Source organism: Heterodontus francisci, chromosome 37 (genome assembly GCF_036365525.1).
Source record: "Heterodontus francisci isolate sHetFra1 chromosome 37, sHetFra1.hap1, whole genome shotgun sequence".
In the NCBI taxonomy this organism is placed as follows: Eukaryota; Metazoa; Chordata; class Chondrichthyes; order Heterodontiformes; family Heterodontidae; genus Heterodontus; species Heterodontus francisci.
The window spans coordinates 33,347,695-33,374,857 of NC_090407.1; the positions used below are offsets into that span (position 1 = coordinate 33,347,695).

At 40.2% G+C, this 27,163-nt stretch overlaps 1 protein-coding gene across 1 annotated transcript in view; it reads left to right on the top strand.

The window, feature by feature from the left end:
- The window catches only part of mtor (mechanistic target of rapamycin kinase), a 432,694-nt gene that overhangs the window by 295,134 nt on the left and 110,397 nt on the right, over positions 1–27,163 (top strand). Inside the window, 3 exon segments of the mRNA XM_068017001.1 lie at positions 8,997–9,097; positions 12,487–12,602; positions 20,007–20,084. Of these exon segments, the coding sequence (XP_067873102.1) occupies positions 8,997–9,097; positions 12,487–12,602; positions 20,007–20,084 (295 nt within the window).

Genomic DNA, 27,163 nt, shown 5'->3' on the forward strand with positions numbered 1-27,163 from the left:
ATTCAGTGTATAGGTGATGAGCTCTATAGTTGAGAAATGGTACATGATAAAATCAACAAACTGACATTGATTGTGTCTAAAAACTGTCCAAATAAATGTCATTACACAAACAAAACAAATAAAAGTGTTGTGCACGAGCAGCAATTTTGTGATATGTTTTTCTTAGTCAAATACTTGTCTGCTGCTTCAAAATGTCCTCATTTTATCATTTTTTTCTGGCTCTGAACCATATGATCAGTTTCAGCCTTACTGTTGTTGACCATCATCAGAATACAAGTTTTAGGGGGCAAAGGCAGAAATTGTGAAAATTATAATCACTAATGTGGTAATGGGCACTTCGCGTGGAAGAATATTGTGATTTTTGAACATTAGGAATTTGCAGTTTTATTTACACAACAACTTGAATTTATCTGACAGCTTTAAAATGGAGATATGTTCCAAGGTGATTCATTGAGGCATGAGGAAAGTGGATGCTGAGCCAAAGAAGGAACTATTAGCTTGGGGGCAAAGGTTGATCAAAAATTTGGTCGAAGAAGTTTTTTTAAGAGGAGAAGTAGTTGAAGTGGAGGGTTTAGGGTGAAAGTTCCAGAGAGTGAATTTTAGGCAGCCAAGGCATGGTTGCCTATGGTGAAGCAAAGGAGGGAAATGCCCAAGAGACCAGAGTCAGAAGAACAGAGAGTTGGCAGGGGGGTTTTGGAGGTGGAGGTTACAGAAATAGGGAGGGGTGAAGCCACAGAGGAATTTAAAAACAAGGACAAGAATTTTAAGTTCCTGGGTGAATTTTAAGTTTTTAAAAATCCATGTCACCTTACGTCAGTTTTTGCCCATTTTAAACTGCACAAGTCTGTAAAAGCTTTCATACTGATTCATTTTCAGTACTTTTCTAATTTCATGCAGTGTCAATTATGAATATTTCAATAAAAATGTAACTTGCATATTTTAACAAATTAACTATACTCTTGCATTGTTATTGCCTAGATTGCAGCTTTTAATTAACTTCATTGGATCTGTAGAATTGCATTATGTTCAATTTAAACAAAAACATTCTCTCGTGATGCTTAGAACATGTATTCAATAACCAGCCTGTTGTGTGTCTGAGAAGCCTCTATTCCTGACTGTTCGTCTCTTTGACTGACCAGTAACAGTCAAGTGGATAATTTTCTGTTTTCAAGGTAAACTGAACAGAATCCCAGAATGCAAACGCCAATATACCGGAACTCCGTTTAATAGGAACAGAATTTAACTTATTCAGTCACTGTAAACAATTGCCCCAATTATAGGACCACGTAGCCACTTTGTATATTATAAGCAACTTCCAGGGAAAAATGGATCGGGTTGCCAGCACATTCTCAAAACACCAACGATTATCCCAACATCCCATGTAAAAAGAAAGGAATTTAACTTAGTCAGTCACTGGCTCTGGTTATAGTGTTGTTTTAAGCATCGCTGTTTAGCAGTACTGCGAGGAGATGGTGATTTAAGAGATGCAGTGGATTCTACCACTGTCTTGGCCAAATCAGATGACTTCTTTCATCTTTCTACTCACAGGTCATACCATTTGTTTTTTTTTGAAGCTTAAAAGTCATCTGAACATTATGAATCTAGCATGTTCCATTGCACTGCATAATGCTCAATTACTTTTACATTGGAATCAATCCATTGGCAATCTAATCTGTAACATGCACTTGTTTCTTCGCTATTGCTCATTTCCTCCTTGTCCCAGATCAATGACCTCACCCTTCTCTCTAAGAATTGTTATGCCTCATGGCCTATTTTCATCTCCCAGAACCATTTCTTCTAGGATGACCACATGTGAAAACATGCAATTTCACTAAGTGTGGATGAGTGCCTTGCCAGCTGCTGGACCTTATACAAATGAGCCTTCACTAAGGGTCATTGCTCATGCTGTCTACAGACTGAGAGTTGTGTGGCATGCTTTCTGTTTCTCAATAAGAGTGGAAATCAAATAGAGCAGCTGGTACAAGTGCCTTGTGAGTGACCCACAAGTGGACAGCTGGTAATAAATGTTCAGAAACAACAGAAAAATATGAGAATAGGCTTACAAAAACAAAATACCAAGGATGCTGGGTATCTGAAATAAAAACAAAAAATTGCTGAAAATACTCAGCAGGTCAGGCAGCATCTGTAGAGAGAGAAACAGAAAGTTTCAGGTCGATGACTTTTCATCAGAACTTGACTGCTAAGTTCTGCTCAAGCTGTGGCATGCCATTCAAGGCTAGACAGCAACATACTAAAAAAAATCTATTTTATGTCTCTAGTTAGGCACTGGTGAGATTTAGAATGGTCTCTTTTTTTTTCTGGATCTTACTATTGTTACGACCAAGGCGGGAGAAATGCACTGTTAATTCAATCTCACTTCTCCACAGGTCACAGCATATCAATAAATGTTTCTCACCTATCGAAGAATAGCAGGTTAGACTCTATTTGTCCCCCAGAATAAAGCATACCGACCAGGTTTCTTTAAACAACAACAACATTATTTATTAGAAAAAAAAGTCTTAACCACTAATGATCAGAAATCTATATATATGAAAAGCTCCTTATTTCCCTAGCCCTCGTGCACGCACACATAACATTACAAAAAATTGGTTAACTGGGGAAAAAAGGATTGTGGTTTACAGCTGTTTCATATGAATAAAAGGAATAATAAAATAATTCAATTTGTCACATTCTGGTAGGAAATTCTTTGGTTGGGTGAGGTTTCCCAGAGTCAAATAGTCAGATGCCACTCGAAGTCTCTCCAGACGAGGTTGATGAACAGTCTGTGATGGGTAGGCGTTCAAGGCAATCCGACTACAGCAGGCATCACACAGGTCTTTCAGCAGGGGTGTGGCAACAGGTCTCCGTAGGACTCATAGCAACAGTATAGCAGTAGAAGCTTTCTTCAGGTTTCAGGATTGCCCAAAACACAGGAGGCAACAGGAACCACACTGGATGCAGGAATTCTTCAAAGACAGGAGGCATTAGAAAACTGCCACCTTTCAAATACAGGATTTATTTTCAAGAGATGGAGGTTTCCTTTTTACAGAGAGGGGTCTTTTTCTGGGTCTTCCACTTTAATCTCCAGGCAGGTCAGAAACCAAATTTCAAATGCCTGCTCTTTGTCCAACTCACTTTAAAAGGGTCCAAAGTGAAAGTAAACCTTCCTGAGCCGATCACATGACCAGACATAGTCTCCTCTGTCATTCACAGTGTTACTCTGAGGAGATCAAAACCTCTGGCTGGCTTCCTTGAAATTGCTTGCTTTCCTATTCTTGTATACAAAGTCAACAACCAAAACATTCAGCTATTTGTAGGTGTCCATGTCCACTGGAAATCCTTTTTTCTGTTTTTTAAAACACATAGAATTCTAAGATTTTAGTACAAAAATAAATCTCATAACACTATCTTGTTAATTTCTGTTCTAGGGATAGAAAAGAAAGTGAAACAACTTTTAAGATTACATTGAAGAACAGAGTGTGGTTGATAACTGAGTGTTATAGGTCTGTGACCTGTAGGAACAGTTTATTTATAGTATCTTAATTCTGCAATCCTTCAAGCATTTAACGCATTATTTTAAACATATTTCAGCAGGTTATGTGGCTTCACTGCTGTGATTTTAACTTGGTATAATGTCATATTATTCTGCCACTCAATTGAATTTTGAGACTTATTCTATCCTTTCCTACTATAAATTATTCTTTCCCAAGACATTAAAGCTGTGAACCTCTTTAGCATCCACACTGTTCCCATCTTCCAACGGGCTGGAGCTTTTAAACTCAGTGTGGAATTACCTATCGATAACTAAATTTAGCTCAACCTTTCTCGATCTCTTTTCCACTTAGGTACCTGTATTCTTCCAATTTTTCAATATATTTTTAAAACCTATTCAATAGCATTTGGCTTCCACTGTAGTTGCACAGTTCTACATAATTGTTCTCAACATAAAAGCAATGTAGTTTTACCAATAATCCTTGACAACTTCTAGGAATAGTATTGATCTGATCTGGTCAACCAGCATCTGTAGCAAGATGAACGATGACCATTTGTCAGAAGTTTAATTAAACTATAAACTTTTTGGCTCTGACAAAAGATCATTGACCTGAAGGGTTAACTTGTTTTCTCTCTGCACAGATGCTGCGTGTCCTGCTGAGTATTTGCAGCATTTACTGTTTCATTTTAGATGTCCAGCATCTGCAATATTTTGTTCTTTTATTGATCTGATATGGTTTGAAATTGTTCACTTGAAGATTAAGGCAGTATACATCCAAAATAATTTTTGTTATGGGACGGTTCGTCTCCAAAATTAGTGAATGGGGATCCGAATGAGGTAGTAGAGGACTTCCTACAGCCATGGAATCTACCACTTTCAGGTGAGGAGGAATAGAGAGAAACTGAAAACGGAAGTAAATGAAAAGCCAAACCTCCTCACCACCTTCTTCAGAATTTCCATGCTTATATACAAATTATAGGAATTGGGTTTTGAATTTTAGACAATTTTTAAGTAGAGAAGAAAATTAGTTACTTAAGTGTTCCACTACTGAATAGGCCAGATGTTCTATTTAGTGATTCTGGTAGAAGGCACTTTCTGATTGAAATGCATTGTTACCCTACTGCATTTATTAATGATTTGAAATTTCTGTGTCTTACAACCATTACTGTTCGCATCAAATTCTGATGTACTGTCTTGTCCAATGATGTCCTTAGGCTGGCACGCTGCAGCCCTTCTGACCTGTTCAATGTCTGTGTTATGCTCGTGTCAGAAGCGTGCCTTCTATTTATATGGGTTCATTCCAATTGCCGCCAACACTTATTAATGTAGCAAAAACAAGAAATGCTGGATTCACTCAGCAGGTCTGGCAGCATCTGTGGAAAGAGAAGCAGAGTTAACGTTTCGGGTCAGTGACCCTTCTTCGGAACTCCGGAGTTCCGAAGAAGGGTCACTGACCCGAAACGTTAACTCTGCTTCTCTTTCCACAGATGCTGCCAGACCTGCTGAGTGAATCCAGCATTTCTTGTTTTTGTTTCAGATTTCCAGCATCCGCAGTATTTTGCTTTTAACTTATTAATGTAGTTTAGTCTAACTTTCCAGAATGCTTAAAGCTCTGAATTTACTGAGAGTGCAAACAAAGTTGCCCAGAGGTAAATCATAGCATTTCATTTGACCTTACTGAGTACAGTATTGAAATAATCCCTTTTTTGCAGCATTTTAGCACAAGTGATCCATTTGTCTATCTTTTGAGAGTTTTCTGGAGGTGCATGCTTAATCTGATCCCCTGTACATGTCAGAAATTGTTACCAATCTACCAGCAACATGACATATGGTGATGAAATATCACAGGTGTTAGTGGTCATAAGGTTACAAAGCCTCTTATTTTTGACTCCTTTTGATGTGTAAAATTAAAATGACTGCAGTTTGTTTTTACTTTCAATAAAGATTTACATAGTGCTCTGAGGCACTGCCCGGGCAGCAGCCATCTGTTTCCACATGGGAAAGTTACTCTACTGGAACTAATCAGAGGCAGTGCCAAATCTAAACTAGTGACATGTGTTATGACCAGGTGAGAAAGGGGTCTGGGGTTCCCTCTCGGTCGTCACCTGGTCTTACCATAACTGGGTTTAATTTTTAAAACACCATGTTTTTAGCTCCTCCTTGGTGAATCCTGAATCCTGGTTCACCGCCTTCCAATTATAAGGCAAAGAAACCAGCACAAACAGGTGTTCTTGGGTTTAAAGAAGAAAGGTTGAAATTTATTAAACTTAAACTCTAATTCTGTTAACGCCTACGATACAAGACGCTGGCATGCATACGCGATACTCACATGCAGACAGACAGAAAAGAGTAGAAGAAAAATAAAGTGGAAAAGTTTAAAGCAATCTCTGAAGAGGGTTTTTGTTACAATTCTTCAAGCTCACTGTAGAGTCCTTGATTGTAGGTAAATCTTGGTTTTCGTTGGGACCTAGTATTCTTCTTAAACCTTGTTCGCTGTAGGAGACTTTTCTCGCTTGGGGTTCATGTGTCTTCAGTGGATTTGGAGTTCCGTGAGAAAGAGATGGAGAGCCAGACAGGAGAGGTCCTCAGTCCAGCAGCATTCTGCAGTCTCTCAGTTCAAATTGTTTGTACAATTCAGAAAAAACAGGTTACCAAGCAGGCTAGTCATGTGACCAACTAGTCTGATCACGTCTGTTTGTGGATTCTCTGGTCTTGGCCAACCGTGGAATGTCTCTTCTTACACACAATACCTGGTGCTCAAAGTCCATTGTGGGTTAAATTGGATAAGGCTAGTAACCCCTTTGTCTCCACAAGCACTGTCTGTTAATATGCAAATGTCTTTCCAGCCAAGGGCCTGGTGATTTTTTTAAACAAGTCTTCACTTCAGCAACAGTTTTCAAATCAATTCATATGACATAATTAATATGCTCCATTCTTTTGCAGTTGGAGGTCTAGCATGACACATGTTTAATTCATACTGGATGCCATCATCTGTGGGTCCTGGCACTGGTTTTCTACTTAATCTTTCAATCAATGTTAAATTATGTTTTTATTTTATATTTTCTGGACTAAGTTGAGAACACAGAATTAAGCTTTGTTTTATTCTGTTCAAAACTGAATATCAAGGCATTCGGAGGGATCTTTTGGATTCCGTAAACCAGTCTGAATTAATCTCTGTGATGGGCAGACAGTGATGACAGTTTGTGAAGATTAAGGCAGTATATACCCCAAATGATTTTTGTAGTGGGGAGATTCATCTCCAAAATTACTGAATTAGGTATTTTATTAAAACGAATTGCAAGATGTAGATATTTGCCCATGTTATGAGGTAGGAATAACAGTGAGGCTATCAGCACTCGCCGTTATTGAGGAGAAAATTGGATAACTTCCACTGTCGCCGCAAGTGCAGTTAAACATGGAAATCAAGTTGCTGTCTGAGTTGCCCAGCTCCTCCAAAAGCTTCGCTGTAACTTGCCAAGGTATCAGCATTCACATACGTAGAAGGGTGTGAATTTTCAGAACCTGCTAAACTGACAAGAAATGGTGAATTCTTAATGGCATAAGTTTAAATACTGCTAAACAACCTCTCTGGCACAAAACTTAACTTTTATAAGTGTGGAGTGACATTTCTTCAGATTTTAATTATTGTTGGAGATTTTTTAAAATTACATATTTTTACTTTTCCTTGACTCTTTTATCTATCTTTCAATTTCATCTACCTTTCAATTTCATCTTCCCTCTCTATTTGGCTTTCAGTACATATTTGGCATTGAATTAAATGCACATCCTGGTTCAGACTCTGCAGGCCTCAGGGAAGATTCTTCAATCTGGTTAAGGAGCCATGCCGTTGCTTGCTCTATTCACACAGATCCCAGATCCACTGGAGAGGGTTCTGTGCTGAAATGGATTTCTAATGATCACAAGGGTTCTTCTGTGCTGAAATGGATTCCCAATAACCACAAGTTGCAGTGCAAAACCCTACAGAAAGCCTGTCGGCAAATACAAGTGTAATGAATGCTGGTGATGTTCAGTTGACCCTGCCAATACAAATGTAAATTTGTGTTGTGTTGTATATACAATTTTAACCAGTTTACAGAGTATGTGTCCAGGAGTGTGAGTTTAACGCTATTAATGCATTATTACCTTGGTATGTTATCTCTGTTCCTTCCACACATTGTAGGAGTACATTCTACTTTGATCCTCAAGGAACTGTAGAAAGGAGGTGCAGCATGTTGTTGTTTCCTCCAGTGTTGCATATAAAGAAAAAGTCTGCTAATTGCACTCGTAAGTGATTACTCAATACAGTTTAAGGCCTGGGAGTTATAGTCAATTTGAAAAACCAAGCAAAGGGACATTGTTCTGGGCAATTTGGGTATAAGGCTTTTCTCCCTTTGTACCTGTTTATAGTACTCAACCTGGTCCTGTCCCTGAACTACATATAGTTGCCAGGAGGGAATCCTTTTTGACACCATTCCCAATAGTCAACTGTAGCCATAGATGCGTCCCTGATGGAATGGCGCATCTGCCTGTGGGGGTGCTGGGCTCAGGGCAAGTTCTGGCACAGAAAATGATTGTATCCAACAGCAGCTAGCTCTAGGTCATTTCCAGGGCATATTCCAGGACAATGTGCTGCTATGTGTGTAGCCAGACAGTATTATAGTGGTTTTTAATGACCGTCAACAAGCTGAGGGTGGGGAACTTATTTTCACTGCCGTTGTGAATTCATTAATACACTGATGTCTGGGCCACATGATTATTCTCAGCTCAGCATTGACAGGATTGCTTTCATGCTCCCAAATTTATATTATTTTGGTATGTTATGATGTGCACAGGTGTTTCAGAATGAAGCAAAAGGATAAGGTTACTCACTTGTAAGATCTTTTTAAGTATAATGCACCTTCCATACACTGGAATCCCACCCCTCCATCTCTGTGGGTCCTGCAAATGTAATTTTGGAGCAGGTTGGTGTTAACTGATTAGTTTTAGTTTAGCTTTCGGTCAGAACAAACTGACGACATGGTGCAACTTGTGGCTTCATGCAGTGTGGGAATAGGAGAGAGCCTGCACCATCATATATCAGCAATGTCCAGATGGTGCTTCATTTTGTATGCTCAGCAAAGCCTCCAAACCTGTCAAGCTAGGCTATTGTTCCAAGATATATAGAGGATGCATATTAGTGGAAGAAGGAGGGAATCTGTCCTTTTCTGATATATTGCAACCCATCCTAACTGCGCAAGGTAGGTACCCCAAGGCACCATTACCAATTCAGTCACCTGATGACCACCATTAACACCACCAGTCATAAAGATTGTAACACCACTGTGCCCATCTGTGCAACTATACCAGTATATATCAATAGACTCATGGTATCAGTGAATGCTCTTGCAAATAGTAAGTAAAATGTCTAAAACTGAACCAACATCAAATCAATAACAATCGAGGTTTTTTTTAAAAAGATAAATGGATGTTTAGCTGTCTAAACTTGTTGCACCGGTTCTTTCAGGGGACAGCTCCATCAGCAGTGTTGTGAAAAATGGACGATGGTATGTGAAGACACGCAAGCAAAAATGGCGAGAATGGCAGCTGCAGCTGCATGGGGGCTAGGTATGTAGTTTTCTTCAGTTCTCAAAGGGGATAATGCACAGTTAGCATTGTCACCTCTATTTCATTTTACTAGCCTGTTCTGGGTTTTTTTCTGAGAGTTATATGGAAGCCGCATTTCTATACTGAAAGCAGATTTTGTGTTTGTATAAGGGAGAGACAAAATAAAGTAGCTCTTATGCTTTAAATTGTAACTAGCCTTTTTTAGTTCAGATGTGTATTATAACAGAAGTATAGTGCATCAGTCTGTTAAAAATGATCTTGTTTGGTGCAAATATGCAACTACATCGAGGGCCGAAGGGCCTGTACTGCGCTGTAATATTCTAATTCTAATTCTAATACAGTGAGGTCCCATTAATATGGCATTTCTCACTGGCAAGCACCACAGATTTGAGTGCTTAGCTAACAAGATATAACCGGTGTATATTGTGATCTATATTTAATTATTTGTAACGTTATATGCTCATTGGAAGCTGATCTTTGCTTACTGTGGTCTTCTATTAAACATCAGCCGCTGCCTGATTTTTACATAGAACTATATGCAAATTGCCGCAATGACACACCCCATTAGGCCCAACTGGTCAATGCTGATGTTCATGCTTCACACAAACATCCTCCCAGTCTACTTCATCTCACTCTACTTCATCTCACTCTATCAGCAGAACTTCTATTCCTTTCTCCCTTATGCACTTATCCAGCTTTCTCTTCAACGTGTTTATGCAATTTGCCTCAGCTACTACCTGTGGTAGCAAGTTGCACATTCTAACTGTCTGGGTAAAGCTAGAATAAAATGAAACATTAACAGTGTTAGAGTCCAATGTTAAAAAGTTGTATTAAAAATTATTGTTTATGACAAGATACCATGTATGGAGCATGGGGCATTTTGGACTGCTTGTTCCCTTACTCCACACCCCAATGCTCCTTGATTTTTTTCATGAGCAATGATTCTTTTAAATCTGAAATTGGAGCAGTTCTGTTATGCACTGCAACCTATAATCACTATAGATGGCAGTTTGACAGAATAACCAAACTCTTCAATAACGTGTGGCTTATATCCAGTGCGTTGTATCACCAGCATGAGGCGCCCACAGAGTAGTGAGAAACGCACAGTTTGATTTCTTCCACCACTCGAGTTGAGTTGCCAATCTCAGCGGCAGTTCTATGGGAGGGGAGGAAAAGAGAAGTCCTTTCTGGCCTTTGCCACACAACTGTGAGCAACTGATTTGCAACAATATTTGTGAAATTTAGGATTAATTTACTCACCTCTCGCCTTGGCTGCTGTGTTGTGGGTGGTCCAGGCAAATAAATGGGGGGGGGAGGGGGAAAGGAAGGATTACATACTGTCAAAAATAAATAATGTGTGCTCTGTATATTTTGACTACTCTACAGTGTGTTTTTGAAAAAAGAAACATTGAAAATGAAAATTAGAGTCTAGATTCAGTGGAGACCTTTAGTATTTTTCTGATGCAGATTCCAAACAGCCATACTTTGATTTATAGAACTTTTCTCCAGAATGAAGTTACTAACACTCATTTGTTTTCACTACACTGTAAAAACACACCTCAGATTGGATAATTTTCACTCACTGAGAGCAGCCATTGATAACTGAGGAGAGCTCATTAGTAGCTGTCAGGCACTAGACTATAATATCATGCTGCTCGCTGAACTTCCAGAAAAATGTCTTTTTTCTTTAAGGTTCTGAGCTTTTTTGCTGTTGCCAGGGTGCATGGTAACTATTAATCCACAGAAATCTGAGCAGTAAAACTCCAATTTTGAGAAATCTCATAATTTAGAAATCCTTATTTTCACTTTTCTAGTTTTCAATATATTTTAATCAGCCTAAACAAGTGGAATCTGAAATTATTGACTTAATAATTGTTTTTATAAAACCTTTCCAATGCCAGCCTTATTCACCCAGGTGCAATTAATGAGTATAGTCATTGACAAAAGTCTTCCTGTGTTTCATGTAAAAACGTGTCCAAGATTGACCTGTCCACATTTGTGATGGAACCATGTCAATCTTACTGCAATTATATAGAGCCTTGGTGAGACTGCACCTGGAGTATTGTGTGCAGTTTTGGTCTCCTTACCTAAGGAAATATATACTTGCCATAGAGGGAATGCGACTCTAGTTCACCAAGCTAATTCCTGGGATGGAGGGATTGTCTTATGAGGAAAGAGTAAATAGACTGGGCCTTTATTCTCTGAAGTTTAGAAGAATGAGAGCTGATCTCATTCAAACATACAAAATTCTTACAGGGCTCAACAGAATTGATGCAGGAAGGATGTTTCTCCTGGCTGGGGAGTCCAGACCAGGGGGCACAGTCTCAGAATAAGGGGCAGGTCATTTAGGACTGAACTGAGGAGGAATTTTTTCACTGAGGGTGGTGACTCTTTGGAATTCTCTGCCCCAGAGGGCTGTAGAGGCTCAGTCGTTGAAAATGTTCAAGACTGAGATCGATAGATTTCCACATATTAAAAACGTCAAGAGTTATGGGGATAGTGCAGGAAAATGGTGTTGAAGTAGATAGTCAGCCATGATCTCATTGAATGGCAGATGAGCTCAAAGGGCTGAATGGCCTACTCCTGCTCCTATTTCTTGTGTTCTTATGTTGTGTTCTTCAATGTCTGGACTTTCACTTGACTTTAAAACAAGCCTTTAAAACTGTTTTCAGCCATTGAAATGCATTTTTAAAGTTTTGCTCCCAAGTCCCAAATAGACAGTGTGAGCCAAGAGGAAAAACATGGTAAGTAAATGAACCTACAACCATTTCTATGGAAAAATAGATTTGGGAGGGATAACAAAGAATACAACTAGGATTGTTAGACAATTAGAAGAAGGAAGTAGAAGAAAAAACAATGCAAGCTGTTTGGAGTCCTAAATTTCTCATTGAGGACTGGACATCATTTTTTTAAAAATTCCAGTTTTCATTTAGTAAATTATAATTAGGGCAAGCAATCTGTTATCACTTGAATTCTTTCAGAAAACTGCATTTTTACTTCTTTTGGAACTTCTTATGCAAGATAACAGTACTGAACAAATCAAGGTAAGTGCCATGTTCTTGGGTTTGATGTGGGACAAGTTAAATCACTCTCCCTACATGATAGAAAATAATTGGCTGGACTGTTGCATTTTTGAGGAGCAGTATAACAAAAGTGAAACAGTCATCGACCTGAAATATTAACTCGGCTGCCAGACCTCCTGACTGTATCCAGCATTTTCTGTTTTTATTACAACAAAAGTGAAGTCAGTTTTGCTTAATCAAGCAAATTTAGGACATATTACAACTTGGAATTTAACCAATAAAGCTTCATCAGATAACAGCTTAGTTAACATTGTGTGCACATGCACAATCAGGACTGCGTGTGAAATTATACATGTTTATTGACAGGTCACTGGGACAGTATGGAGGAGTATGCTTGTATGATTCCAAGAGACACGCATGATGGTGCCTTCTACAGAGCAGTGCTGGCATTGCATCAGGACCTCTTCTCCTTAGCCCAGCAGGTATATTTCAATTTTAACAGAACAATTTATATAGCTGATCAGAAAAGAACAAGAGAGAATCTACTAACTAGCTTCCCTTATCATTCAATGACATTACTATTTGTATTGCTGAAAATAGAGACATGTTGTCAAAGCTTTTCATCTTGCACTCATCAGGACACGAATAACCAATGTAAGGGAAAACAACAACTTATACTGCATGAGAAGAGAGTGCTGATTGGTTGGCAAGAGAACTCTGATTGGTAGAGATGTTGCCATGGAGAATGCATTAGTTTACAGTGACTGACAGTTAACTGCCAAGCTTTGTTTGAAATTTAAACCATGCAGCTTGACTCTAGACAAGGCATTGCCTTGAGGAATAATTTAGCAAATGTTGTCCAATTGTGAAATCACATCTAATGTTGGACACTGTGTTTTGAGTTTTGCAAGCACGGGCTGGTTGGGTACGGCCCATACTTTGCCTGTTGCTAACAGCAGAAGGGATATGTTGTTTGATACGATCCGCCAGTCTTTGGGATGTACGGCCTATATTCATAGCATCACACTGGCATTGAAATTCATATATCACATTAAGCACTTATGTGATAGACAGGATGTCTTTATGGCTTGACGGCAGCATCCTATTAATGGCGAGCACCACACGTATTGCTACTGCATAGTAACAGCGTGAAACAACTAGCTTCACCTGTTACTCAAATTTTTCGGATACATTACCCTTCCAAGGTCATTTGAGGTAGACTGGGTACCTTTTAGGGCCGAAAATGACGGCCTTAGGTCCATTCATAAGTTCAAATTACTGACAAGTAACAACTACCGTTCCAGGTCAGGCAGGACGGCTGGCATGTGCGAACAGCTCTTTCTTTCCTCCTCCTTTGTCTTTTCTTCTCGGTGCCTTCACAGCTTCTCAAACTACCATAATTTGGATCTACCCTTAGGAGTTTCTCTCCACCACCTACTGTACTGAGGCCTCCCAAAGACTCTTACTTTCCACCATTTTACAGGGATGGACCTGGTTGGATTACTGATGGGGCCTTATTGACCAATAAAGCTTTCCTTTATTATACACTGCCCAATATAATATTACATTTTTTTTCTAAACCATGCGGTAAAAGCTCACCTTTATCCACCTGCCATGAGCTTCTTGAGTCTTTGCGTGTAGCTTCTGTCCTTGATCAACCAGGCCTTTACATTATCTCGCCTTATCTCACCCTAGGCCGTTCCCCATGACTGGTTTTATAATTCCCTTCCATTTCATCTCTGGCCTTCATCTTGCTTTCAGGGACTCCATTGTTCGGGTTATCAGTTATTTATGTCCAAAGCTGTTTGTAAGGACTGTTAATGAGCTGATCATCGTGGCTATCTCGTCTAAATGGTCTAATTCCTTATTAGACTATTGAACCATAAGGTTGTTTCAGTTTATTGCCAAACATAAAATCTGCCATGAACCACTGCATTCGGGCAGCATTTTAATTGTAAACAATTTTATACAAATTTTATTTTTAAACAATTTTAAACAGAAAGGGTTTTTGCATTAAAAATATTCTTTTGATATATTTGTGATCTCCTGATCCTTATTAATATAGCTGAAAATGGGGTTCTCACAATAAATAAGCATTTTTAATCAGTGCCTAGTCCACCACCTGTGAGTAACCCCATTTAAATAACTTTAAAAACTATACAAAACCATTTACTAGTTACATTGGGGTATAGTAGTCAGTTTAAATTTTTTAAAAATTAAACTTTTAAAATGTGCTTATTAGTGTTCATGCACCAAAAAAGCTTAATTTTAAGAGCATGCAAATGGGCACAATTAGTGGAACTCACAATGGTGATTAATTCGATCTGGGGCGTGGCCAGTTTTGCGGGCGGGTTCGACTTCGAGCACTATTTTTTTAAACCAACACAAAAAATCATGAAACCCCACTTTGCACTGAATGTAACTTATGTTTAAAATTCCTAGATCTTTTGCATGGTTTGGTCGATTTTAGATGAACTGCACTGAAAAGAACAGCACAATCCAGCAGAAACTCTTGCCCTAGCCTCCTTTTTTAACAATACTTGGCTCCACAGCACACACTATTTTATTTTCAATATGCTCAAACTGACACCACCAAAAAAAGTATTCTGTTGACATTAATCTCATTGCTGTTGTGGCACCTTGCTCTGCACAAATTGACTGCTGCATTATCCTACATTAAACAGTGACTTCATTTCAAATATAATCATTTCAAATGGGCTGTAAAAAGCTTTGGAGCTTCCTAGGTCTGTGAAAGATGCTACAAGTTCTTTCAAGTAGGGAAAATAAGGGCATTTTCTACAAATACGGGGCGTACAATACATAAACAATCAGAATTGCATATCAGATGAAATATTAAGATGCTGAGGAATTCTAAAGTAAGCGCCCTCGGAACTAGATGTCATGAAAACTAAAATATATTGGTGCATGCATGTATGCTGCTTGTTTAAATTGTATATTCCGAAACATGACTGGATTTTATTCTGGAGACGGGGGACCCGGCAGTGGGCCGGAAGGCTGGGGACGATCCCACCACTGTTGGCCTCCCGGCTCTATTTAACAGCGGGAAAGCAATGAATTGCCTGCTGTGGGGGGCACTGTCCCTTTAAGGGACAAGCTCCCACCTCCAGAGCTCCCAGCCAATTGGAAGGCCGGCAGTTCTGCAGTACCGGCAGTACCACTGGGAGCAATGGCCACTGCTGGTACTGCAGGAGGCCCTGCAGTGCTGAAGAAGGAGATGACCGCAACCCCCCCACACCCCCAGACAGGTACTGGGGTTGGAGTTAGTGGGGCCATTCAGGCAGGCCCCAGTGACAGGGTTGGGGTGTGGGGTGAGGTCTTTTGGTGGGGGGGGGGGGGTGAGCATCGCTACTGGGGGCGGGGGCGGGCGGGGAGTTGCCCTCTGGGGGCTCTGGATTGCCCTCAAAGGGCAGGAGGCTGCTAGGTTTTACTTGGCATCTCATCGGAGTGGCAGGCCAGTCCGCCTTCCATTAAGTTGAGGTGGAGGTGGGATGAGGCCCTTAAGTGGCTATTAATTGGCCAGTAGAGGGCCTGTTCTAATCCCATAAAATTCAGCTCTTTGTGCAAGCACAAAAATGGCACATATCTATTTGCAACTTCTGTAAAGCACTAAAACACTTATTGCTAAATCATTAGAAAACTGGCCCTTCTCGTTCTCAGTATTTTCATGTGTGTGGGCCTTTGTTCTAATATTTGGGCTGCTTTTGTGATGATTGCTGGAATGTTCTTTACCAAGGCAGTTCATGGGGAAGTATTTGCAAAGCACTGCATCGATCAGCATTTCAACTTTCAGGTGGGAACCCTTCATCTCAATGACCAGCAGTTCATTTTAAAATCAGTGGGTTATCACCAGCACTAAAATTCCACAGATCAGTGAATTTAGTCTCCACTGAAAGATTAAACTATAATTTCTTCCAAATGCTGACGACCCTGCTTTGTATTTCCAACATTGAAACTTTTTGTCTGAGAGGTGAGGATATAATTACATGAATTCAAACAAAATCAATCTTTTTAAATGATTTCAATCCCCCTACATCTATTGGAAGTGGACAGATTTATGTTCTGGGCACTTCCTTTATCTGTCTGTGAGCATTACCTTTTCACCACAGTAACCTTCCTAAAACAAATTTTGAAATTTGATTAGATTTGATCAAAGGCATTGGGGGCAATAAAAGAGTTTGCAATTATGGTTCCTAAACTCATATTTAATTGTATGCACACATGGCAGGTTGTGACTCATGCTGGGAACGGATCTCCAAACCAGCCATATGAGGTTTGAAAATGATGTCACTGGGACAGAACATGCTTACTGCCAGCTGTTATTTGGCTCATGCTGAGGCCTGATTGCTTTGACCCATTTCCTGTTGACGGCTCTAGTTGCAGTGACTCCTGACCTCATTAATAAATCACTCACATCTTTTGACATTTCAGTGTATAGAGTGCAGAACTTTAAAATAAAATTATCTCCAGCCCAGTTTTATTATTGTTTGTTACCTGTACCTCCTTTTATGCTGGGCACTCCGTGGATCTTGCCGTAACCATTTCAGTGCTACTTCTTAATGTACTTCAGATGTTGACTTTGCATCTTTTCCTCCCCTCACCTCGCTGAGTACTGTAACACACTTGTTTTAAAGTTTATATATAAAGTTTATATTTTATATATTTCTTTCAGATGTTTCTACTAGTACTGTTGCTCTATCTGTATGCCACTCGTCAATTTAAGTTGAGCAGTAACAGTGTTTGGTATTCAGTTGGGAGCCAGTTACAATGTCAAAAAACTGGTGAAGGACTCGTGAAATGTAATCAATGGAAATGTTTGGCTAAGCCCAACTTTGATCAGCTTACACTGCAATTCCTTTAGGCATTTGCCAAGACACCCAAGAAGGGGCTTTTCCCTTCTGACAAATGCTTTTCAAAGTGACCTTTGTGAAACCTGAAAACCCCCTACAGTAGCTGACAGTTTAAATTGGCAGGTTTATATGTATGAAATCATGAGCCACAAATGTAAGTTTTTCCACATACTGTTACCTACAATATATAAAGATACATATGCAAGTCGATTGTACACAAATTAAGATTCACTGATTAATTTTTTAAGGTTAACGTCAGCGGTGGGTAATGTTTTAGAAAGAATAATCAGGGTTAAAATCAACAGGTACTTGGAGAGATTTGAGTAAACTAAGGATAGTCAGCACAGATTCTTAAAAGGTATATCATACTTGACTACTCTAATTGAATTTTTTGATGAAGTAACAGAGAAGGTTGATGAAGGGAATGCAGTGGATGTTGGCTATGTGGATTTTAAGAAAGCATTTGATAAAGTACCACATAAACAGCTGGTTAACAAAATTGATGCTCTTGGGATAGGAGAGTCTGTGTCCAATTAGATAAAAAATTGGCTTAAGGACAGAAAACTGCGAGTCATGATAAATGGTTATTTTTCAGACTGGAGGATGGTAGGCAGTAGTGTGTTCCCCAAGGGTCAGTGCTAGAACTACTGCTTTTTTTTGCTATATGTAAATGAACTTGGATCTTGGAATACAGAGTAAAATTTCAAAATTTGTCGTTGATACCAAACTTGGAGGAGTGGCAAACAGTGAGGATGATATAAATCGCCTGCAACAAGACATAAATAGGCTAGCAGAATGGACAGACAAGTGACAGGTGGAATTTAATACAGAGAAGTGTGAGCTGATGCATTTTGGCAGAAAGGGTAGGGTGAGGCAATATATACATAATTGTACATTTCTAAAGAGTGTGCAGGAAAAAAGGGACCGTGGGTTCATGTGCATCAATCTTTGAAGGTGACAGCACATATTGAGAGAGTGGTTAGAAAAGCATACGGGATCTTGGGCTTCATAAATAGAGACCTAGAGTACAAAAACAGGGAAGAACCTTTATAAAACCCTGGTTAGGGCACAATTAGAGTATTGTGTCCAGTTCTGTTCACACTTTAGGAAGGATGTGAGGGTCCTTGAGAGGATGCAGGGGTGATTTATCAGGATGGTTCCAGGTATGGGGGATTTTAATTGCAAGGTTAGGTTGGAAAAGCTGGAGTTGTTCTCCTTGGAGCAAAGGAGATTAAGGGGAGATTTGATAGACATGTACAAGATTTTGACAGGTTTTGATAAGGTAAACAAGGAAAAACTGTTCCCATTAACTAGGGGACATAGTTTGAAGGTTTTGGGTAAGCGATGCAGGGGGAATCTGAGGAAGAACCTTTTTACATAGTGAGTGGTAATGACCTGGAACTCGATGCCCACAAGGGAAGCGGAAACAATCTATGGTTTTAAAAAGACTTTGGTTGGACACTTGCAAGGCTGCAGGGATTATGTCCTTCAAGTTTAAGCAAGGGAGTGGCACAGAGTGAATTGCTGCACAGAGGGTCAGCAGGTACTTGATGGGCCGACTGACCTCCTGTGCAGTAAGTGATCGTTTTAATTCTGCTACTAGTTTTATTTGGCTTCCAAAATAAGCTTCAATTGTGAATACTAGTGTAAATTTACGAATATCTCAACGCAGAATTGTAATTTATAATATGTACTTGTCATCATTGTGACCACCATCAATACCAGTAAAGGGGATTTCTTGAGCTTTAATCAACAAACATGGAAATAATTGAGAATGTTGGACTGTCTACTACGGGTGTATTAAAAAAAAATTGACAATTTACCTCTTGTGTAGGCTGCCCCAAACGTCCACTACTTTGCACCTCACTATATAAGGATACTGAGACCAAGGCCGGAATTTTGTGCTCCCCCCGCCTCCCCATAAAGAGCGGGGTGGTGGCGGGAGCGGTGCAAAATTAAGTGGGAGGCTTGGGGGGCCCTTTCCGACCCTCTCCCGCCTCCGCTGCTAATTTACACAGGGCGGTGGTAGCACAAAATGGCCCACCCGCCCCAGGTCAGTCAAGGCCCTTAAGTGGCCACTTAACAGCCCAGGCCCGAGAGAAGCCATTTGACAAAGGTAGGCGGCTCTCTGACGGCCTGGGTAAGAGGGGGGTGGGGGGGCCCACATGATCGGACACCCTGTGCCCAATGGAGGGCCGCACCTGCTGCACCCAATATGCACCCCCGTCCCTCCAATCGACCACCCTTGTCCAGCCAGGGCCCGACCGATCACCCCCGACGAGGCACCAAAAACTTATCTTGGTTCCAGGGCTCCCGACATCTCCTTTGTGAAGGCTAGGTTGCAGTCCCAGAAGTGGCCACTGCTTCCAGTGGCGCTGCTGGGACAGAGAGCTGCCAGCCCTCTGATTGGCCGGCAGCTCCATTAGGCAGGACTTCCTGCCTCAATGAGGTACAAGTCCTACCTCCGACCAATTAAAGGCTCGGGGACCACAAAATGCTGTCCAGATCCCCAGGCCAGGCGGAGGCGGGCTCCCATCCGCCAAGGGTAAAATTCCGTCCCAAATGTCTGTGATGTTGTAGAACAGCCCAAAGGTAAAGGGGTATAGCAGAAAATGGGAACTTGGTGGATATGCTGCCCTGTGCTGTATATTTATTCAGGCTTGCATCAGCTTAAGTTATCTCCTGTGTTTGGCTTCCTCTGAAGTTAAATTTCTTGCTTCTGGCCATAAGTGTCTGGCTGCTGGAAAGGAGACATAAGAATTCCATCTGGTGCCATATTTTTCTGTTGTTGGCCACAAAAGCATCACTTGGAGAGAGATGCCCATTTTTAGCTGAACTCCACAATTTGTGTGTTAGAGTACTTATTAGGTGGGGAGGGGGTTGAAATTTGGAGAGAGAATACATTAACAAAATTCTAATAAGTGGCCTTTTCAATTATTTCACAAGGACAGAAGCAGCAGCATATTGTTACAGGATAGATTAATAAAACAATCTAATATTTTTACTCTTTCATTGTAGTGCATTGACAAGGCCAGAGACTTGCTGGATACAGAGTTGACTGCTATGGCTGGGGAGAGCTACAGCCGTGCCTATGGGGTGAGTCTTATAAAGATTGAACTTCATGATCTGTGTGAAGTGTATAAGACATTTTGTTCTTAAGTTACATCTTTTGTTCATTAATATTACTCGTGAGATGGACAGACATAGAAATGATGCAACTTGGCAGTTTTATCCCTGTCAGCCAGTCAATACTACCAAGTCACATCATACTATGTTACCAGCTTGTAATTGAACTCCATACATGCAACCATCCTGAAGGACTGACATGTTACTATCTGTGAAAAAATAGTATAAAATATTATCCATTTTCTACGATGATGCCGTTGGAACCTATAGAAAAAAATTGCCATCAATAATGATGCTTCTTGTAATTAGTTTAGAAACAGCACTCAGCTCTGCACTCATGCACTTTAAGTACTTGCTTTACTGGGCTGTTTGAGTCATTTATTGAATAGTCCATATTTTTTGCATTAGATCTTGAACAGTGGGTTGTATGATTAATGAATTGTTAAAATTGGAAAATATAAATGTAACAGCAGTTACATTTATGTCAATGTCGCAGACGCAGAGTGATAATTAAAAACACACAACAGAGTAATTAATTGTTGGTCTTGAAGCCAGTATCAAGTCTGTGCTGGCAGCTTCCATTGACTTGATTTGTGTCCATATGGGTTTTATAGGTTGAGCTAATGGATCATATTTTGTCTTGAAAAATAAAAGCCAGGAACTAGTCATTCTGTGCTATTTAGTATTTGCTATATTACAGCACATAAATCAGAATATGTGGTACTCTGGACAGCTCCTTAGCAGAGTTGGAAAAGTCTGATTTATAAGCCGTTGAAACTAAGTTGAAAAGCTGATTAAGATGCTTAAAGTAGTCACTGCCCTTCATTCCTGGCATCTGATTTCATTAATTGGGCTTTCCTTTTATTTAAAAGGGCATCTTCACGCCATCAATCTTGTAATTATAAATCAGGTGGTAGTTCAGTACAGAGACTTCATTACTCGGGCAAAAGGGTATATATTACATTTTTCAAAATTAAGAAACCTAGATGAATAATGTAATAATGCTAAGTAACAGGTGAAAACTTATGTGCAAACATTAAGTTCTGCTGCCTGTTGGTTGAAATTTCCATCTGACCCAGTTGTTGTATCTATTGGACATCAAGAGTTGCATTATCTGATATTTGCCTATTAAATATATTGTAAAGCGTAAAATTTGTGGATTAGTGAGCTTGAATTTTTTTAAATAGGCCCTTGTGGAACATTGGCTTTGAAAATGCTCAAAGCTGCACAGAAGTAGGAAGCTTTTTTGTTGAGTTTATGATACCTGCGAGTTATAGTTTTACATGTGTTCAAATAAGTGTTGCTGTTGAACATGGTCGTTTGTTCAGTTTTCATTTATTTAATGTTCATTGTGAATTTTTCTCAAGAAATTCCCTTATGAAAATTGCTGCTGATAGAAAGCTGAGATATTGAATTTTAAAAATTAGTGCTGTTTGCAGCACTGCATCTGAAGAAATGTGTTAAAGGAAATGTCTAATGTGCAGTAATTCAAACCAGCACTAAATGTTGTTCCTAATGATGGGCTTAACGATCAATTCTTTAAACTGTACCAACAAGTTACACTCAATTTCCACCCTCATTTCAGAGGTGAGACACAATCAAACTAGTGTAGAATTTTGCAATTGAATTGATACAAAGGATGAGATTAGAGAGAGGAAGGGCTAAACCATGAAGGAATTTGAACACAACAATAATTTTTTTTAAAATTTGAGGCATTGGGGTACTGAGCCAATGTATGTCAATGAAGACGTGGTGCGGGATAAGATGGAGCTTTTGGATTAACTGAAGGTGGAGGAGGTTGGTGTGATGGGAGAGAATTGGGTAGTCAATTCTGGAGATGACAAAATCATAGATGAGGGTTTCGGCAGCAATGGCTGAGGTGGGGGCAGAGTTGGGGATGATGCAGGGGTTTTTGTAGAAAGTCTTTGTGATGGAGAACAAGCTCAGCCCTGGGTTGAATAGAACTCACAGGTTGCGAACTATCTCATTCAGCCTGAATAGCCAAGGAGAGAAATGGAATCGGTGGCAAGGACTAGGAATTTATAACTTCTGGAATATCAATTATCAATGACTGATCATAATATTTAGTAAAATTTCTAACTGCAGAACCAGGGAAAAAAGACTGTTTAGCAATATTCAATCACGGACACTTCCAATTCCATTAGCAGTAACACCTCAATTCCTAGAGCCGATTGCTGTAGATTTTCTTGCGTTAAGTGCAAATCTTCCAATTAATAAACACTGCAACTAGTTGAAGGATTAAGTTCTAGAGGACTGAAGGGCCGCAAGTCTTAAGTGCCATCAGAGATTAGCATTTTTCAGATGAAACCTTGCTAGGAACCAGCTGTAGCTTTGGCCTTCACCAGGAATTCCATAAACCTATTAGCATTCAGACCCCAAAATAAATGCTGGTTCGGGACGTAGAAGATTGCCATTACAGAAGTATTACTAAGCATTCCAGTAAGGCCGTCTCACTGGGGTAATTAATGTGTAATGGACAATGTTAAAAGATACATTCTTGCACATTCCAGTTCGGATGGGTTAGTGACCTTTTCAGTGAATTAGCTATTTTTTCTTCTGCATATTGCTGCAACTTGAGAGCTTATTCCAAAATAGTGCATCTGTTCCAATTGACGTAGGGCTATTATTGTGGGATGGGGAGGATGTAGGTGACTGTCGCAGTGATCCCACAGCACTGGTAGTCCAAGGCACCCAATGATTTCTGCTTTAATGTACAAATCTACATCTTCTGGTTCTTTCTAAGTGATTAGTTTGTTTACAGGCCAGTAAGGTAGTTGCAGTGGATACAGGCTCAGTCCCTTTATCTACTTTTTGTCAATTTTCTCTCACTTCTTCAGAAGTCATTGATCTTTGCTGGGGTAATATTTCAAGGCTGCTGACAGCTCTCAGCACCTTTCTCCAGTTGTTATTTTTTTGTGAACCTGGGCAGTGAATGTTGAGAGGCTATTTGACTGGCAAAGCCAGTGGGATCGCAGCTGAACCCAGTCCTGATCCCTACTTCCTTCCCACTTGCACATGCACATGTAATCTTCTCAGACAGGATCACTGGATATTGATCAGTAGTGGAAGTCCCAAATGTTTTTTTCTTTCTACTCCCTAACCAGTTCCCCGAGCTGAGCTGAGTGACTCAACACTGACCTAAAGGCCCTGTTGTTAAATGTTCAGGCCTCTTAACAGTGTTAAGTGGACTCAGATGGTGATAGGTTGTTCAAGCCAGTAGTTTTCAGATTTTTTCATGCAGAATTCCTTCATGCAGCATTGTCCATTGAAGCTGGCTAATATGCCACAGAGGATGAATAGGTTCTATATGATAAAAATGCCTTGATATCAACCAGAATCCTGACACTCACCACATCCAAGTCAACAGATTTTGTGGTTGCAATGATGACAAAACTGTCAGTGCTTGCCATCATTGCTCTATGAAACTGACAGCAACTTCTAGCATCTGCACATGCACAGTTAAACACAAAAATCCAGAAGTTGCTGGTACTGATTCCCTACTGCTCCACAGGGTGTGTGTTGAAGTCCTCACAGATGGAAATCTTAGAAATCACTTCATTTGATCTGAGCTTCCACTTTTTACGTTGTCACTTTTGCAATAAAAGCCCTTGGAAAAGGTACCCTTGAATGAGGTGTAACTGGGTTTTTAACAGTGTACAAAATCATAATTACTGCTGAACAACCTCTCTGGTCCTGAAAAAGCTATTTTATATTTGTTGAATTTCACGTTTCTCCATTATGATAAAATTCTATAGATGTTTTAAATCCTTTTTTTAAAGTTTGTTTGATATTTCAGCCTCTACTTTAATCCCACGTTTATGTCCCAATCTTTATTTCACTTTCTGTAATATGATTAAAAAACGAATTATAATCTGTGCTTTTTACTGCCTGGTTTGTTGTCTGTGAGAATTTTTCAGTGTGATTGACCGTCTCGCCTGCTTGATGACATAACTGTTGCTGAACGCCAAAAATCCTCTTGAGCTGATGCTAGAATGAAATTAATGCCCGGAAAAGTGAAATCCATGCCACAGAGGTCGCATGATTTTTGTAGGCAGTTCTTATCAAGGTCAGTGGTGAGTGCCATCGCTTCACTGCTGACCGCAAAATCCGACCAATCATTTACATTTCTAATAAAACATTTCTTGTTCATTAAGATGCATTTGCACAATTTCACTTACAAGACCTGTACACAACAATGTGACCCGACACCCCCATATGCAAAAATGTGACACCCTATTTTTATACATTTCCAGTCTGCCCTTGATACTCAGTATCAGCACAGTCACTCCCAGAAGAAGATCCCATGTCTTAGACTCACCTGTGCCTGTACTGTCTAATTTCTAATCATACGATTGTGTACCTTGACAGATGTTAAAATTGTGATCTGAACTGAAGATTGGCTTTTTTTTATTCATTCATGGAATGTGGCCTTGGTTGGCAAGGCCAACATTTATTGCCCATCCCTAAATGCCCTTGAGAAGGTGATGGTGAGCTGCCTTCTTGAACTACTGTAGTCCTTGTGGCGTAGGTACATCCACAGTCCTGTTCAGGAGAGAGTTCCAGGATTTTGACTCAGCGACAGTGAAGGAGTAGCAATACAGTTCTAAGTCAGTTTGGTGTGTGACTTGGAGGGGAACTAGTAGATGGTGGTGCTCCCATGCACTTGCTTCCCTTGTTCTTCTGGGTGATAGAGGTGCTGACGAAGGAGCCTTGGCAAGTTGCTGCAGTACATCTTGTATACAGTACACACTGCAGACATGGTGCATCGGTGGTGCAGGGCATGAATGTTTAAGGTGGTGGATGGGATGCCAGTCAAGCAGGCTGCTTTGTCCTTGATGGTGTCGAGCTGCTTGAGTGGTGTTGGAGCTGTACTCATCCAGGCAAGTGGGAATATTCCATCTCACTCCTGACTTGTACCTTTGTAGATGGTGTACAGGCTTTGGGAAATTGGGAGGTGAGTCACTCGCCGCAGAATTCCCAACCTGTGACCTGCTCTTGTAGTCCCTTTATTTATGTGGCTGCTCCAGTGAAGTTTCTGGTCAATGATGATCCCCAGGATGTTAATGGGGGTTTCAGCGATGATAATGCCATTGAACATCAAGGGGAGATGGTTAGATGCTCTTTTGTTGGCATTGATCATTGCCTGGAACTTCTGTGGCACAAATATTATAATCCAGGTCTTGCTGCATGCTGTAAGATTTAGAACCTTACTTGTAATTTGTTCTTGGACCAGACAATAAGAATTCGGATAAGGAGACACCTGATGTAGTGATATCAGAATAATTTATTCAGGCTAAAAGCAATATGTAACAAATCCAAGGCAGTCAATATCCTAGTCCAGATGGCTCCAGACGCTCCACCGGCTTTAGTGTCATAGACAGCTTGTGACTCCTCTTCTCTTGTCTCTCCCTTTGTCATCTTCAAATCTGTGCGCTGAACCCCTCCAGGTCTGTTCCTTTATTCTTCATAACTAGTGGCTCCTCCTGTGCACTGGTTGGTTCATACATATCACTGTTTCACTTGGTCCTGCCATTTCATTTGTCAGTGCCTCCATTTGTACATTAATCATGATCACATGTGCAAAACAACATGTACAAACAGTCCATTATAACCTTGAGATCCATTAGATCATAGATTTCTGTCGAGACTCATCCTGCTTTTCTGTTGCATTTTGATCACAACTTGTTACATAGGTTTCGATATCTGTTCTTTTCTTTCCCTTTATCTGTTTATTAGTCTGCATCACAATGTACTTCCAGTTGACTCAAACTGTATAGGCAGCATTTCTTTTCAGTAAGGTTCATAGCTAAAATTAACTCTTCATTTACCAAAAGTTTATACAAAAATATGTATGAAAGTACATAAAATTCATAATATAAAAGGCTAGTAAAAAGGACCAAATCCATATTTCTTACAATGCGGGCATGGATTGCTTTGGCATTTGAGGAGGTGCGAATTGTGCTGAACACTGTGCAATCATCAGCGAGCATCCCCACTTCTGACTTTATGATGGAGTGAAGGTCATTGATGAAGCAGCTGAAGATAGTTGTGTCTAGGATGCTGCCCTGAGGAACTCCTGCAGTGATGTCCTGCGGCTGGGATGATTGGCCTGCAACAACCACAACCATCTTCCTTTGTGCTAGGTAAGAATTCAGCCATTGGAGTGTTTTCCCCCTTTATTCCCATTGACTTCAATTTTACTGGGGTTGCTTGATGCCACACTCAGTCAAATGATGCCTTGACATCAAAGGCAGTCACTCTCACCTCACCTCTGGATTTCAGCTCTTTTGCTTATGTTTGGATCAAGGCTGTAATGAGTGGTTGTGGCGGAACCCTAACTGAGCATCAGTGAGTAAATGCCGCTTGATAGCACTGTTGATGATGCCTTCCATTACTTTGCTGATGATTGAGAGTGGACTGATGAGGCAGTAATTGGCCAGAATGAATTTGTCCTGCTTTTTGTGGACAGGAATTTTCTGGGCAATTTTCCACATTATTGGATCGTGTTGTAGCTGAACTGGAACAGTTTGGCTAGGGGCACGGCTAGTTCTGGAGCACAAGTCTTCAGCACTACAGCCGGGATGTTGTTGGGGCCCATAGGCTCTGCTCTATCCAGTGCACTCAGCCATGTCTGGATATTTTGTTGGGTGAATCGAATTGACTGAAGACTGGTACCTGCGGTGATGGGAACTTCAAGAGGAGACTGAAATAGATTGTTCATCTGGCACTTCTGGCTGAAGATGGTTGAAAATGCTTCAATCTGATGATGGTTGCAAAAGCTTCAGCCTTGTCTTTTACACTGATATGCTGGACTGTGCCATCATGGAGGATGAACATGTTCGTTGAACCTCCTCTTCCATGACTGGATGTGGCAGGACTTTGATCTGATCCTTTGGTTGTGGGATCGCTTAGCTTTGTCCCTTGCAGACTCTGTCCAACATTTCGCAAGCTGAACTGATTCATCCTTTAAGGATATGAGGCCAAATGCAGATATTAAAACTGCTTTATTTTGCAATTATTATGTAAAC